Raw genomic sequence first — 17,694 nt, 5'->3', positions numbered from 1 at the left:
CCACCTTAGTTCTATCTTTAATTTTGTAACACCTTGTAAAAAAACCAACAATATTCTCCATGGGTACAGGAAATCTAACACAGTACTGCTCATGGAAAACTATTAAATGGCAGGCTCCCAATTATAATTTTAAACTGACAGCAAAACAGGCACATTTCCTTTATTTGAAACTGCTGTCATCAGGATTTCTGTCCCTAATAACTAATAATTTCTTGTTTAGCTTTAAACTCATGACTGATTTATCCCAGTGCTTCACACACACAAGAATAAAGCATATGGTAGGAAATTCTTAATACTTGGCTACTTGAACTTTAAATCCAGAAGGGGAAAGGTTACACAGCAGGGACCATCTCCACTCCAATTAACCCATCAACTCAGGCCTCATAAACAGCAATGTTTGCTCAAATAGTTACATACAGATAAAATTCATGTGAGGAGTGGTTGAGGGAGATAGGTATATTTAGCCTGGAGAGAAAGAGAATGAGGGGAGACCTTATCACCCTCTAAAACTACCCGAAAGGAGGTTGTAGTAAGGTGGGTTTTGGTCTCTTCTCTCGAGTAACAAGCAATAGGATCAAAGAAAATGGCTTCAAGTTGTGCCAGGAGAGGTTCAGATTAGATATTAGAAAAAAATTCTTCACCAAAAGGGTTGTCAGACACTGGAACAGGTTGTCCAGGGAAGTAGTGGAGTCACCATCCCTGGAGGGATTTTAAAGATGTGTATATGTGGTGCTTAGGGACATGGTTTAGTGGTGGATTTATCCAGGTTAACAGTTGGACTTCATGATCCAATTTAAATTATTTCAACCTAAATGATTCTATGATTGTATACTGTGTTCACTTACAACATATAATTTTTCTAAACCATTAAAATAAGCAGTATCATTGATCTATTATCTTAGAAATCCTACCATGGACATAAAACCAAAAATTCTATTATCATCCCAGTTGTCTACAAATTTCTACCTTAGTCAGAGAATTCAATAAAGGATCAAAAATAAAATAAAGCAGCAGTTTTTGTTTCTTGCACACAGATTACTTAGGGACTAATTTGTCAGACTGTATGTATGAGTCTGTCTCCATCATCAGTTATAATTTCTGGTTCAAACTTATACATTTGCAGATGTAGTAGAATTTTAAAAGGTGTAAACCTAAATTTAGAGCATATGAAGGCACATTCAAAGGTTACTAATTAGTCAGAAATAAGTTACAGGAAAAATGCTTTATGGAACTAATCCATGGGAAGTAGTTAAAAACTTGAACTGTGATCTCCTTAAAGTAATAGAAAGATGAGAAAATGTGTTGATCTAAGGAAAGAATAGGACAAGAATAAGGTAAAGGAAAAGGAAGCATTACAGGATGCTTTATAGAGCATAAATCTGCACTTAGCAGCCTATGCATAAAAAATAAGTGAAAAGAGTGTACCAAGAAAGGAAGATCTCTCGTGGTGGTGTGAATGGACACAGGTGCCAATGAAAGAAAAGATCTAAATGTAAAAAACCAGGTGTGTTACTGTAACAGAAAATAGTGCATTTTAGTTTTGATGAGGTGGTTAATCTTCTGGCTCTGCAGAGATTACTCACAATCCCCTGATATGGAATACTAATTTGTGCTTAGTAACACAGCAGCTCACAGAAATCCTTAGGGTGACCTCATTCTCCAGAGAAGACAGCACTGACCATATCTTTGGAGGAAATAAACACTGGAAGCATTTACAGTTTACCTAAGTGCTAGTGTGAAAGTTACATCAATCAGAAAAAAAGGGGAGAAAGGATCAAATGCCAGAACAATTGACATCCTGAATTCAGTTTCTAACTTTTTTCTTATTTTATCAGCGTTTCCCTCCTTTCTTCTACTTTCTTGTTATTCAGCCCTAATATTTAAAGGAAATTTAAAGGAAGAAGTATTTGCAATAATTTTTAGAAGCTAAATATATGGCCAAATATTAATTCCACTGGCTTGAACACAAAAATTCCTGTACTTGCTTGGGCTATTATATTCAGACATGTATATATGGAATGATTTTGTCAGGATTAGTACAGATAGATTTTATTTTCCTGTCAGAATCATAAGCTATGCAATTATAGATGTCATTAGATGCTGTTCTTCAGGAACCTGACATGATATAAACAGAGTAAAGAAAGGCTAAAAATAATTTGCCTCCTAAGAATTTTTCTTCCTGAACATCCACCTTGTAATGAATTATGTAAATGTAAAGACACTGAAAGAGAGAATAAAAAAATATGCAAAGTCTGAAATATTTCTGAACAATATGGTATGCAGATTTTCCTAAGTGTAAAATATGTCTGGCACTTGAAATATTCGACTGTATAATTGCACTCCCAGAGGAAAGGAACTAAAAACTGTGATTCATGCTCACTTATTAATATTAGCACCTTAATATGAACTAGGCTCTAACAATGACATGAATTTCAAAACCTCCTAATTTCATCACATTTGGCACCCAAGATGAAAATAGTTCTGACACAAAGAAGCAAGACTGTGGGAATGTAGAAGCAAGTGATAAAAGCTGTCTGACACACTGTCATCCTACTTAACTGATTTGTCTTCTTTTGACTCTAGAAGAAAAATATGAAAAGCTCACTACTGTCTTTCCTAAGAATCTATTTTTATCAAGAAAGCAATCCTTGCATGCTCTCCATTAAAAAGAAAAATCAAAAAAAAAAAAAAAAAATCTGCACTGAAACTCAGCAACTCTTCTGTCAGTACCACTCACCCCAGAGTAGGATTTCTGAGAATACTTTTGCTGTTTTTTCATTAGCTGACAACACTGCCTTTTATTTCTTGTGCTACTGGTCCATTATTTACCCTAAAGGCATATTTTTATGAGGTCTATAGACTTACTCAAACATAGTAGTCTGTGACAGTTACTATTTCTATGAGAGCAATGCCCTCTTTCCAGGGAAGAACTATGAGATGCAGCAGGAGAAATTTCAATCAATGAGACTGTTCAGTCCATTCTGCCCCTGTCTATTTTCAAGAATTACTCAAACTCTATTAAATAATTTAATTGAGAAAATTACTCCAGAAAGAGAGGATGAGAAATGCACATGATAGTTACTTTATCATTTAGAACAGAATTTTACCCTACAAAAATCCAATGAGTTCAGCATTTCTTATTCTATTTATAGGAGACAGAAACTTTCTACCAGGCTTTTTTCAAATGAAAATTCGGAGGTTTTTGGAAGAACTGGATACCTCTATCAATAAGACTTCAAAACAGGGCAGGATGGGAAGCAAAGACAGAAAGAAGGTAAATCTTAAAGCATTCTGGAAATCCTGTGGTGAGTTACAGGAGCTGTAACAACCCAGAAGGGAAAATCAAGGAAAAAAGGAGAAGGATGTTCTGCTTCTCCTGAAACATGTTCCTCTTCTCTGGAAACATTCAGTTCTTTTGGATGATTACCTGGCTGAAAGATGCTTCTTAGGAGAAATTAAATCAATGCATGAAGTTCTTCATTAAAAATTTTAGTGGTGTCTATATGACATATCTACAAATAGTCATATTTGGCACTTGTCTTCCCAGAACATTGAAATTGAAACACCAAAACAGAATCTGAATAATTTTATAATTTGCTCATGGTTATCTAACTAAAGAAAAATAAGGTATTCTGATGCTTCATTTTAAGACTTGGATCCCCAGGAAGTCTTATGCCTAAATTGAGGACAGAGCATTGGGACATCAGTTAACATTAAAAGCATCCACATTCACTGGAATTACTCTTACACAGAGGCTGAAAGGGAAAACAAATACCTAGGCAACCTTGTCTTTTAAAATTTGCTGATCGTGGTAACAAGCTTAAATGAACCCTGTTCAGGTTGGGCCCTTCCTCTTATTCTCCAAATGGAACTTTATGGTAGTTGAAAGGCAAAAACAGAGACAGAGAATATACACTTTAATAATTGTTGCTCTTCCTTTTTGTGAGATATCTACTTAAATATCTATGTACACAGAGAGACATTCTCAATTAATTTCCATCAGACATGAATATACCCATCTGTTGTGACCTCGTTTTAAGAGTATTTGAAAAAGAATTAGGTCAAGGGCCATTTGAAGCTGTTAATTGGTTAGCTAATCCACTCATGGATTACCCTGATGAAGAGTAGGTGATATTAACATGAAGAAAGAATCTGCATGGCTGACATTTTCAAACAAATTTCTTCAGCCACCCCATGATACAACCACTGCATTGCATGATCTGACCATTATTTTAAGGAAAATCTGAAAAGCCAACCAGCCATCTCATTTCTCTGTTAAAATGACACTGTAAAGCCTTTCTGGTTTATCTGTACACACTTATTAAATCCCCATTTTTTTCCTGCTAGGCCATTACAGCTAATTAGCAGGACATATACTTAAAACACAAGACATCATTTGGAGCATAAAGGTATTCATTACTCAGGATTACCACAGGTGGCAGAAAAAGGGTCAAAGGGAATTACAGGTTTATTTGAGGTTATAGGCTTAAATCAAGTTACAGAATTACACGTGATGTAGCTTTCAAAATAAGATGAAACAGTTTCCCATTATTTGTTGTGAGAACATAGGAAATTCACTTTCTCTAATTGTAAAATTTATAAATGAAGAAACAGGATGTCCTACCATCTGCCCTTATTGTGTACAACAATGAATTTTTCTGAGTAAAAAACAAGAAAATGTTACTTCAGCTTTAGAAGAAAATGAAACAACAGGGTATTCTAACCTAGGCTATTTTTCAGTAATAGGCACACAGCAGGATATTCGAGCTGAATTCACTTCCTACAAAAAGATAAATGAAGCAGCTCTCTAGCACCTGGAATCTGGCAACAGCAGAGCTAGTGAGGCAGCTTATGAAAAGCTGCATTTGAAACAGAGACCATTACCTTGCATGAACTCTAGGAACCTTTGTCTTGCCACCCTGTATTGTTTGAAAACATATTGAAGAAAAGGGGAAAACAGAACATTAAGAGTAAAAATACCACAAAGGCATCCAGTATACGCTACCCAAAAAATTCATTGCTCCGCAACATAAATCTTCATAACAAAAGATGCCATCTTATTATTTATTTCCAAAGCTGAAGTAAAGAATAAAGCACACACTGGAACAAAGAACAAAATGCACTATAAGCTTCTGTGCACTCCATTAAGAGAAAGTATTTTAGATATGAGCACCCATTACTCAAAATCATCAGGAAAAACTATCTAGCCTTCTTTATTTATTTGTGGATGCTGACGTACAATAACACAAAACATAATGCTCATCCTCAGTGTATTCAAAGGATTCCTCTAACAAACTGCTGCAGCTTAGAAGCCTCTACAGCATTCTGCCACAGAATAAGTTTTTCTGGGTTGTTCATTATTAAAAACAGAGCAGCTGAAGTATATTAGCATTTAAATTGTGTTATGGTCCTGTGTTCTTTCAAGAAAAGATAACCAAATGTAATTCTGACAACAAGTACACCATAATTCTACAGTATCAGGTGTTCATCTGTTTCTTGGGTAAGGAAGCTATTCCTTCTGAAGCAGCTTTTTTAATTAGAATTTTTAAATCTGGAGTCAATAAAGCTGAAAGGGTAGTTTAAATTATCTCAATAGGGGGAAAAGGTAATTAGATTTTATACTGATTACATCTGCTGAAAAAGAGGGAAAGGCAATTAACATCCAAAGATTAATGGACAGTCTGTAGTACGTATTGCTTGTAGGAACACTGTAAGCTCGTTTTTCAAGCCTAAACTTGTCCATTAATTTGATTGTTAAAGATCACAGCAAAATTACCTTGATTTTGAAAAGGATAACATGTAAACTAAGTTAATTTTTGTAAGAAAAGATCATTAGATTACTCTAATTTATTAGGGAACTAGAAAAGACACAACAAAAAAGTAGTAGATTTTAAAAATGAACACTGTAGCACAGCTTCCAGTCATCAGTCACCAGAACAAACACAGTAACTTTGACAGGAAGATGTAGTACCCATTGGTAAATTCTTTGAAAGAAAATATAGCATTACTAGAAATGGAATAATGCACTGCAATGTCTTCTAAAATAATCATAAGATCATCAGATAACAAACAGAATTTCAGTAACAATGTTCTGCTGCCAATGGTAAAATACTAGATTTACAACAAAGCCAAATTTGGCATGTAGGGTAATACCTAGAAAAGTGGAAAACAAGTTATCAACCTTTAAGAAAAGATACCACACAGAGATCTAAGACTTAATATGTCTAATTTAAGGACTAAACCTCTGAAGCTAAATTTTCTAACAGATTGCTTTAAAGGCTAAAAAAAAGAGAAAACTTCATATGCTTTCTATTTTTATGATAAAGCATCAAACCATATTTAGAATCAGCTTCAACTTTTTATACATTACAGAAAACACTACTCATACACAAAAAAATCATGCCCTTTTTTGTCATGTGACTTTCTGAAGTTTTTTACTCTTTTTTTGGACAGTAAACTGTCTAATTCCCCAGAATTTTTCTATTTTCTTGATAAACTGAAAACACTAGAAGAGAACTAATTTTTTCACATCTTCTGCAGATTCAGTGAGACTCCAAGCAGCAGAAAATCCATTCATAAGGCACCAATAAATTATTGATGTAAATTACAGTGCAGTCTGCTCATTAAAAGCATCTATTTCTGTAAGAGACAGTGATGCTCTTACACAACAAACTGCAGATTTACATCCTGAAGATGTCAGAATTGATGTTTTTACTTATCATGGCTCCAGTGGCTAGGGGGAATCTCATTTTCCACTTAGGTAAGAGTAACCAAGGTCCCATCCCAATGGAAAGGGTTTGTACTTTTCACTCCTGAGCATTCTGAATTGTGCAGTGAAACACCTGTGGCAGGCAGGCTGCAGAAGAGATGGCAGGCTGCAATTTTTGCATTTCATACAGCTGGGACAGCATGAAGCCAGGAAACACCTCAAATTTTTCTTAGCAACAATAGGCATTATCAAAGTCATTACACAAAATGTCCTTACTTTTCTCATTCTGAAAGCAATGAGTCTGAACCTGTCTTTAATTACCCTCAACTTTACTGTACATCTGAGTATCAACTAAGTACACTGCAAATTGACTCCCCACATGGAATAACTACTGCTGGATTATCTGATTTTATTAAATTAAGATAAACTATTTTTAAACTTTTTTTCTTTTTCCTACTGAACAATTTGGATTTAGCAGGACACATTACTACAACATACCTAGAGTAAGAGTTACCTGGGGTATCCAGCTGCTACCTTGCAGAAGTTGGTTAATGAAAGAACTAAAAGAGTGTCTGAGATTGGAAGAAGCCTCTGGACATCATCTGACCCAACTCCCTTGGCTCAAGCAGAGGTCCAGGTGCCCAGGAATGTGTCCAGACACCTTTTAAATATCTCAAATATCAAGGGCTTTAATGTATACCAAACTTCACAAAGAAGGTACTGACATTGTGCTTTCCTGAACTAAGCAAATTTGCTACTTGGAACACAAACCTTCTTTCCACAATTCATTTTCCTTTAAGGGGCTACCAAGACAGAAAGCTTTTGTTTGCATTTAAGAGCACAACTCCTGATGACAGACAATAATTTCAGAGGGATCCTGTTGACAGTTTCTTTTTGGCTACCTGACTCAAAGCCAATTCAACCTCAGCAAAACAGAAGTGGCAGCTTTCACAAATCTTGAGCTGACACTACGTATTCTCCACAGTATTCTTCAAGCACTCTCTAGCTGCCTAAATTAAGATTTCAGATGAGAATAAATTACATGAATTATTTTTCTTTTTTAAAACTGGTGTATCAAGACTAGTAGTGTATTTTAATTAAAGATGAGATCAGATCATACCATATGACTTGAAAACTGGATGCACTTATTAATCCAAATGCCTTCATCATGTAAAACCGAATACTAGCAGAAACTACTATAAAATGTAGGTCACTGAAATTTGTATCTTCCTACTCAGAACCTAAACTTTTAGGAAACTTCCTATTAGAAGACTCTTCAAATTCTGAAACAAAAAAAAAATGCCATAAAGCAAACATGCACTGGAAACAAATGAATAAATGTTGTAGTTCTATAAAACAGTCTACTCAAAAATAGTAACTTCAAGGAGCAAACATTGTCATTAACATTTCAAAAAGAAGCCTGACAGTATGACTTAATTGCAAATAGATGAAAACCCTAATGTTTAAATGACAGATAAAGCACATTTCACTCCAGGAAAACCGTTCTTTGTGTATAATTAGTTACTAAGTGGTAGGAGAAGTAAAATTAATCTCTTTTTCTTTGATCACATCAAAGAAGCCAATAGTTTGAAGTCCATGATACTTTCGTCTGATGTTTTCACAGAGGAGAGTGGGGAGCTCACATTTTTATAGTTATCTATTATTCTATGAAGGATTTTGTAGTCTTATCAGGGCACATTCTCTTGCCTCGGTCTTCTCTAAAGCTTTAATAGTTTTTTTTTCCTTCCATGAAATATTCTTCTTCCAAAATACTTTGCAATTTAAACAAGATTATATCAGTTTCAATGAAAATCTTTTTCTTGATTCAATGAAATTTGGTTTAAGGATTCACAATTTAGTCTACAAAATTTGGCCTCAGACCTCTGTGTAGAACCACTGACAGGGGTTTTTTTCCACATCACTCACATGAGAAATAGCAAAATTCATAAATTGATGAGGCTTTTCCAGGGTTCACTCAGTTAGTAGCAACACTAATACTTGATCTCATTAATGTGGAATCAGGTATCCAAGTTTTTAAGAAAGCCATCCAGTATGTGCTTAATTTCTATAAAGATCACAAATGCACTTCAACCCCTACAACTGCACAGGGTTCACAGATTTTCAAGTTTCTAGCAGCTTCATGAGTGCTTTCACTCAAGGTAACAGCACTAAAACCTTGTAGTTCAGTATCAGGCAAGATAATGCAGTTATGTATTTTATAATGGTTACCCAGAGTCCTGGGTGCACAGAAGTGAGACAACCACTACTGAGTTGTAAGCAAAACTTAGGCTTTAGTTCCTGGAACTCATTCTTGTAGGAGAGAAGTGATGGGAAATCCTGACTGATAAAAGTTTTTCATTAAACATGGGAAAGCAGCAAGATGCTTCATACATGCACCCCTAGAGAAATGCTGTACAGAGCCTATCACAAATTACCCATTTCAGAAAGAGTTCTATTACCCCAAAATTAAATTTGTGAAAAAAATTGGTCAACTTCTAATCAACTCCTAATATGAATAAGTTTGTAAGAGGAAGCAATCAACTTTGAATAATTTATAAGCAAATAGTTTTCATAAATGCTTTCCTTATTAAGTCTAACTACAGCTTCCTTTCAATTAAGATTTTTGGTTTTATGGTCCAACAACTATTTAGAGACTTACAAGATTAATTTTATAAGGCAATTTTCAGAAAATAAAACCTCTCGATGAGATGCTGTAAGAATGGTTTAGAAAAAGGATTTATAACCTCCATAAGCAACCAAAACTTCAAGGTCAAGCTGACTATTTGAATAAGTGATAGAGCAATTAAATAAAGTTGTCAGAAAGGATGTTTAAGAAAAGCAGTTTTCTTTTTGTTTTCACTCTCATTATCTTGGAACATTAGACATAAAATGTGAGATTTAAAAATCACTTCTGGTTATAGTTCATTGTTTTTAAGACAATATTCCCTGCATGAATGTCACTGAACATATGTAGTGTTACATAAGCAGAACTTTTATACTGCTTCAAGACAGTCAAAAACAGAACAAGAAACTAAAAAAAAAGCCACCAACAAAAAGCCACCACCCAAAGCCAAACCAGATGTAATAGTATTTTTAGCTCTTTTATGTTCCTCTTTGTTGGCAAAATGCTGAGGTATTTTTCAAGAGTAGACAACTACATCAATTACACTGAGTAACAAACTGTACTACACTACACTGTGGTGTGTTTCCCTCTTATTTACCACACAAGCTGTTTAAAGTAAACATTTCTGGATATCTTCATGATTTTGGAACTTAAATACCATTAAAAATCCCAGTTTGTGAAAAATGGTGATTAGATTCATAAATCTTCTGAAATTCAGTCTAATTATTTTAGTCTACCATTTATACATTACTTTTACCTACTACATGAGACTACATTTTAATAAAGGTTGTCATCATATTAATTTTAAAGCTATTCTTACAGTTTTCTCTATTCCAGCAGTTTCCTCTCTGGCTACATCTGAACTATATCCATCAACAAAATTATTTTACAGGTACCACCATATCTCACTACTCCAGAACCAACAGAATTCAGCTGGAACACCCATTTAGTACCAGCATACATGCATATTACTTGTTTTCTAGCTCATTATGCAAAGTAACAGTCAATAAAGGCAAACTCCAGAACTCAGAATACCACTGTCTGCCATTTTCTGACCAATTCACTCCTTCACTAGAAACTCAGCACCTCAGGATATGCAGCTGACAAATGCACACTCATTTCCACAGACACTTATTGAAGTGTAACTGGAAAGCCTGCAACCCAATTTCCAGGGTACTAATGAGGTACCAGCTTAGCAGACACATTTCTAAAAGGGCAGAGAACGTCCATCTTCATCTGGCATTGAATCACCTCCTCATGTTTCATGAGGAAAGTAGTAAAAATATTTCTTTCCCCTAAAAGTAGTCAACTAAAATGCATGCTTTGAATGCTCTGAATTTATGTTCAAGTACTGCTCTGCTTGATCACAGCTCACTGGAGAACAACGTTTCAAAGAGTCACAAAAAGAGAGAAATACTTTAGTGTTTTGTGAAATAATTGGGATTTGCAAAAAATGATACTTGATTTTATTCAGAAAGAGCAGGTGGCTGATTCAAGCAGACAAGACACAAGGAAACCTAAGAGAAAGCTGAAAGCAGCAGGTCACAAAAGTGCTTTTTTGAAAAGTGATGGAAATCTAGCAGAAGTATAAAAGAGAAATAGAGAAGTGATGAGATAGAGCTGTCCAAGTATCAGGAATACATGGACATCACATTTAAAGACAAAAAGCTAGTGGAGAAAGTGAGAGGGAAGTGTTACAGAGACTGTGTTGTTAAAGGGCAAAATATCAAAGATGTAAATTTTTGATAGCATGATTTAAAAATTAATGATTATGGAAAGAGACAGGTTGATGAAACTACAAAGTTAAAAAGAGAGAGGTAAAAATTAGGAATGAAGCTGAAAAAGGATGCAGTTCAATTGAAATTGATTCCTCTAAACATGTTCAGTCTTTATTTTAATTTATGGATTTAAAGTTCATGTCATAAAAAGCTGGCAGAAAATTTTATATTATTTCAGCTTTCAAATTTTTTAAATTGGTTTGTCATTTTTCAAGTCCATTTTTCAGTTTGAATATGAAAGAAATCATAAATTTCTAACCCAAACATGTTTATGGTGAGAAAGATATGTGCTTAGCAGGAGTGCCAAAAAAACCCCCAGACCCCCATATGTAGAATGTTTCTTGCCTAATGAGTAATATACTCAAACAAGCACCTTTGAACTTTTTCTCCTCACACAGTGTCTCATGTTTAGGGAAGTCTTTCCAGAAATGGCAGCAAAAATGTTCCTCTCTTCTTCAGCACAGTTTAACATCAGTTTCCTCTGACTTCTGCTTCCTCTTATGTTATGTTATCCCCACTCCTCAGCTTGTCAGCTTATTGCATCTGCCTATAAAATGGATAAATATCTGCAGGCAGTGTGCCACCTACAATAATGAGGTCTTTGTTCACAAATAAGAACAAATTTAACTCCAGAAATGTGAGCCTTAAAGCATGGGAAATCAGATTATAAAATATCAAGTATGGCACATATTCTTACCTGTGCAGCTGTAAATACTCTCTGGGCCTGTTTAAAAGGTGAAGGAATCTGTCAACAATCTTGTTTTTCCCAACACCCTGTAACAAATAAATATAATATTAAAAGGTAATATAGATGTACACAAAAAGAGTTCTAAACAAAGAAAAGTTTCCAAAACTGTTAAAACTGTTAACACTGTTAAAATACCCTTCATATTCTTTTATAGGCAAATACAATTTGAACTGTACTCTGAACACAATTTAATGATCTGTATTTTATTTTACAATCAAGCATATTTGAAAAATACTTACCTATCTTACTAGGGATAACCATAAAAATGCTTTGTGCCTAGAATTCTGTCATGCATGCCTATGGATTCTTCTAAATAACCCCAGTTTTCCCCAGCCCTTTTATTTCACAAAGGTGTTGCAAGGCTGTGAATGCTGGGGCCGACAAAATGATGAAAGGACTGGGAAGCTTGCTGTATGAGGAAAAGCTGAGAGAACTGGGCTTGTTCAGGCTGAAGAAGAGAAGCCTTAGGGGAGACCTTACTGTCATGTTCCAGTACTTTAAAAGGTGGCTACCAAGAAGATGGAGACTCCCTTTTAACAAGGAGTCACATGAAAAAAACAAGCAGTAATGGGTGAAAGTTTCTCCTGGGGAGATCCCATTGTACACCAGAATAAAATTTTTCACTATGAGATCAGTTGGACATTGGAATAATCCCCAGGGAAGTGGTGGATTCCCCAACACTGGACACTTTGAAGACTCAGCTTGACAAGGTGCTGGGCCATTGCATCTAACTGTGCTCCTACCTAGAAAGGCTGGATCAGATGGTCCTTGAGGCCCCTTCCAACTTGGCATTCTATGACTCTCTGATTGAAGTTATCTTGCACTAAATATTAAAAGATAATTCTCAGTGGCCATAGGAAATACCCTGTAAATGTCACCTGGAATTAGAGCATTGCCTCAGTAATATTTACTAATCCCACTCCACTGGAGTTAACAAAAAAGTCTCAGACAGAATCAGAATTGGATTTCAGATCAAACTGATCTATAACTGTCTATTGTAGGATGTCTGGGTTAGCAAGATGTGCAGAATGATGACAGGGAATTTATGGAATGAATTAGGTGTTGCTAACACCCCAGCGTATCCTGTACAAAGGTTCAGGAGTTGGTACACATCAGCCCAGGAGCAGACTGGTCCCATGAAGGAATCATCCGAGGAACAAATGAGGTGGGATGCTGCAGAACATCCAACCACATCAGTTTCATCCTAAAAAAAAACAGGTCATATATTTCTAGACACGTATCAAACTGCAGCTGAGAGATGCCTTTCAAAATTACATTCCCAATCAGGTAAAAAAATACTAATATAGGTGCAAACCAAAATGACATTTCAGTTGCAGATATCCTTCTCCCTCCTGCAGAGACATGGCTGCAGGCTTAGGAGCTCAGAGTGATGGTGAGATTGCCAATGGTTGCAAAGGAAGTAAAAAAGAATTAATAGAAGAAAGGTTCTGTTGTAAGCCAGCCAAAAAGCTGTTTGACAAGACATTATCCCTCTGCTGAGATTGTCATTCTGACTGCATGAATGCTTCTAGTAGTCCAGACCAGTGTGAAGTAAAGCAGATAAATATAACCCATAGAAAAACTAAGGAGATTAGATTAAATCAATTTAAGACTCAATCTGTTTAACTTGGCATTGAAACAGAATAGGAGCACTCACAAGCTGCAAGTTATGACTTTTATGGCCCTGAATTCCAGCTGAAAAATGGTAACTGCCAGCTACAGAATTGCAAACTGTTTAAGCTTTGCAAAATGGGACCACAGTCTCTCATGTGACTACATTTATGAAAATGGGGAATCATGCATATATATGTTTTGGAGTTGAAATCACAGCAGAATTCTCACTAAGAGAGCAGAGGAAAAAAATACAGCAGAGCTGACAAAATAGAACTTCCTAGATTCTACTACAAATTCAACTCCAGCACAGGAAATCCAGTTCGAGCCAGTGCTCTGCCACACATCTCCTCACAAACCTTCTACCATCTGATTCTTCAGAAGAATCTACAGCTTTATTCATAGGAGTAGTAAGAGGCTACAACATTTTTATCACCAGCAATTTCTGAAAACTGTCACTGGAAACACAGTTCCCTACTGCTTTGAAACAGGGGATGAATTTGCACTGACAGATTCTTCCAGGGACTCAACGAACATACCCATTTTGGGAGAAATATCAAACTTCAGAAATTGCACCAGAGACATCAAAAGTAACCAGAAACAAGGTTAAGCATCCTCTAGTAGTGCACACAGACAGTTTTATTCCCATGTGTTTCCTATGACTTGCAGTAAGGTACTTGAAATCACAACTGGGTGAATAAACAGGAATACTCCTAACATCAAGTACAAAACACCAATGCTGAAAGCCACTTCCTTTACTTTTCCTAAGAGAGCTAAGAATGGCTGGGCAGATGTCAGCATGGAGTTTTTTGTCCCTGTCCCAAGGGAACTGCATATCCTTTCCCCTGCAGAGTAGGAATCCAGCCAGCTGTGGCAAGTATGAAGATGAAGAAAAAGATCAACATACTGAATCAATGTAAAACATACTTTAATATTAAACAAAATGGTGACTGTAATTAAAAAAAAAAAAAAAAAAAAAAAAAAAGCAGCTTTCTTTCATGTGTATTACTGGAAAGCACACGTGGTTTTTGTTTATGATAGGTTTTAAAAACTACATCTGAAAAGATTATTTTGCCAACTCCAAAATAACACTAGTAAATTTTTTTCTCTTTCTCTCCCATTCCCATGGAAAGAGGACCAAATAGCTGGTTTTTGTATGTCTATCCATGAGTATTAAAAGGACCAGACCTCACTTTTGAGAGAATGCTCAGAGGACACAAGCACTGTGGAGAAAGGGAGAGCACCAAAGTAACACAGTGGGAGCTGTGCCATGACCACATCTTGCCCTTTGTTGGTATGGATTTGCTGCCCACACACCTTTTATTTAATTTTAAGTATATCTTGATTGCATTTTTTAAAAAGATGCATGCAATATTCAGAAGCCAAAAGGCATTCCCACCAGATTTCAGCTATTAGAAGCACATTAACATTGCCCAACTGAACTACTTCAGAGAGTACATTATGTGTCTTCACAGAGGCTGTGGTGTACCACATAAAATCCTCAGCTGGCAACAGCAGCTGGAAGAAAGTTCAAGTCAAAGCTCTTTGAATCCATCCTTTTACACTGCAATTTCATGACAAGTTACCACTTCTCTTTGCCTTAGATACTTCATTGAAAAGGCACTGTATAACAGAAAGGAAGGAAGAGACCAAACCTATTCAGAAGGCTCTTAAACGCAATTCAAAAAACTTGAAAAAAGAGCTTGGATGAGTTCCTTCCTTAAATACCTTTAATTAAAACAAGGCCAAGAGAAGCAGGTTTATTCCAAATTCACCTGATCTTCATGGGATAAAGAGTATGCCTGGCAGTCTTCCTCAGGTGAAAAAGAAATGTGGAAAAGGCTAAAACAGTACGGAAAAAAAAACCCTCTTAAATAGGTTACTAGCACCTCAGAAATAAGAAATTACAAAAATGGCAACAAAGTCACCCTCCTTTTCCATGAACATGGTGCCAAGAATTAAGCTGGATCTTCTGGACACTCCCTCAGCTAACAGTCAACTATTTAAGCAGAAAGAATCAGAACTATATTTAATATGAATATACTAAAAGACTGAGTTGAACTTGGACTGGATTCAGAACATAATCTCCTATAATTTCCAATTATTGCAGCCCAAGGTGACATTCAGAGGACAAATGAGTTTGCCATTAACACTTGCTGTATGGTATTTATATACACACTACTGCAGTTACTTAATTTAACAGAAATATAAACATATGCCAATTAGAGAGAAAAGAACATCTGTGCTGGTATTTCAGCTGAACTGGATAAAATATTTTCAGAAAGTAGATATTTGACAATTTTTATTTCATAAGACATATGCAGCAACTGAAATAGAAAAATGTGAAGTAAATATCTGCACTAATGAATAACAAACAGAAAATTGTGCAATTACAAGGCAAAACAATCCCTTAGTTAAAAATTCTTCTAACTGACACTGTAAACACTTGTTACCAAGGATAAAATTACTTAATTTTCGAGCAGTAACTGCAGTTTCAAATATAAAAAAAGATTGCTACAGGTCCCAGGAGGCATTTTGCAATTCAGGATGCAGATATTACATTAGTGGGACAAATTTCTCCCCTCCACAGCCCAACTAAAGTCATTATAGTCCAAAAGAACTGGACCCAAATTTCTGAAATTAATAGTTCTCCTCTTAGGAAAAAAAAAAACCTACTGGGAAAAAAAAAAATCTGAACTATGGTGCCTCATTTTTATTCTCTTCTACTTAATTTTCAGGTCACACTGAATCAGTTTAAGTCATTGCCATGTTGCCCTTTAAAACTGCTCTTCAGCATGCAGCCATCCTGTATAGCAGAATATCTATTTCATTTGAAAAGAATGAAACCCATTCTGCAATTGGTTAAAAAAAGTTTGCTTTTTCACCTTAGCAAATTTTACTTCAGAATTTATTTCAGAATTTTACTATTAGGGAATCATAAACAATCTTGACTTCTCAATAAATTTTAGTATACAGAGCCCTCATGTCAGACTTCTCACGTTGTAACTTCACAGTAGAAGTTCTACTGGCAGTGTTGTCATCACAGAAACTTATGGCTTAACGATGAAGAAAACAAAAACACTTTTGGTAATGTAAAGTTTCTAACATTGGTTTTGTCACAGAGCCACTTCCTGTACCTACAGCTTGCCCGTGGCTGCCCACAAAAAACATTTGCAAGAATACATACATTTTGACTGAGGCTACTATTTTTATACCAGAGGATGTATTTCTGATTATTTTTTTTTTTAAATGTCCTGTTATCCACAGAGGAACGAGCAGCACCCACAGAGAACTCTCTCAATTACTCCAAGTGTTATTAAGCTCATCATTCCCTGCTTGGACAAAACCTGAATAATGCAGTGTAATAACTTCAGAAGTTGTGTCCCCAGCAGACACTAGACACTGCTACCAGATGACCACTGCAATAGATACTGGCATTTCCACCTTACTTAGATGTTAGTAACAAAGGAAAATAGATGTGGTGATTTAAGTCTTGCCCCAGTTGTAATCTATACATGTGTCAGTCACAAAAATAAGTTTCATCATCTCCTTATTTTATTTTCACTTTATCATCCCTGGCATGCAAAAGAATGATGGTGAGGGTAAATTAATAAAGTTTCCTCATAAATAAATATAATTCATTTCCTGATAGAAATAATGAATTGAAAGACTGCAGGTCTAGATAAGCTTGTAGAGTTTACTATGCCTTTTTCTACCATGCAACCTTCAAGTCAGAGCCCTGTCAGGTTAAATATAATGGTCACATTTCCAGTGAGGTAAGACAATTGAAGTTCAATGGAAAGAAGCATACGAAAAATTTACAATGGAAAGAATCTGTGGGAATAAACAGGAAAATCAGTTTACTGGTTGTTTTTCCTTTTTTTTTTTTTTTTTTTTTCCATTCTGAGACTTCAGTATGATTCGCAAAGGCAGAAAGCAATAATGTCAGCAGAGACACATTCAAGGACAATGCCTGTTGACATATGTGTACATACTGTTAGAACTGTTGCAAGAAAAATAGTTTCCAATTTTTCCACAACTGTCACACAGAATTACCTTAGGCAAAAAATATACCTTAGTATTTTGCCCAATTTAGCTCCTTGGGAAATCAGTTTCTTCATGCTCAGGATAATAATAAAATTTGGTTTAGGATTGTATGTTCTCGACTTGCAGATGAAGAAGTATATTTTTACACAAGTTGAAGAAGGAAGTAAAGTCTTTTATT

The 17,694-nt window shown here is 35.5% G+C and overlaps 1 protein-coding gene across 2 annotated transcripts in view; it reads right to left on the bottom strand.

Moving 5' to 3' along the window:
• VWA8 (von Willebrand factor A domain containing 8) overlaps positions 1-17,694 on the bottom strand; it is a 178,854-nt gene that overhangs the window by 86,090 nt on the left and 75,070 nt on the right. For both annotated transcript variants that reach the window (XM_071740230.1, XM_071740222.1), the window contains exon 21: positions 11,808-11,884. In XM_071740230.1, the coding sequence (XP_071596331.1) occupies positions 11,808-11,884 (77 nt within the window). The remainder of the gene's footprint in view (positions 1-11,807; positions 11,885-17,694) is intronic.

Source organism: Heliangelus exortis, chromosome 1, assembly GCF_036169615.1.
Source record: "Heliangelus exortis chromosome 1, bHelExo1.hap1, whole genome shotgun sequence".
In the NCBI taxonomy this organism is placed as follows: domain Eukaryota; kingdom Metazoa; phylum Chordata; class Aves; order Apodiformes; family Trochilidae; genus Heliangelus; species Heliangelus exortis.
The sequence above is the reverse complement of the archived record's forward strand: the minus strand, read 5'-3'. Positions and strand labels throughout refer to the sequence as shown.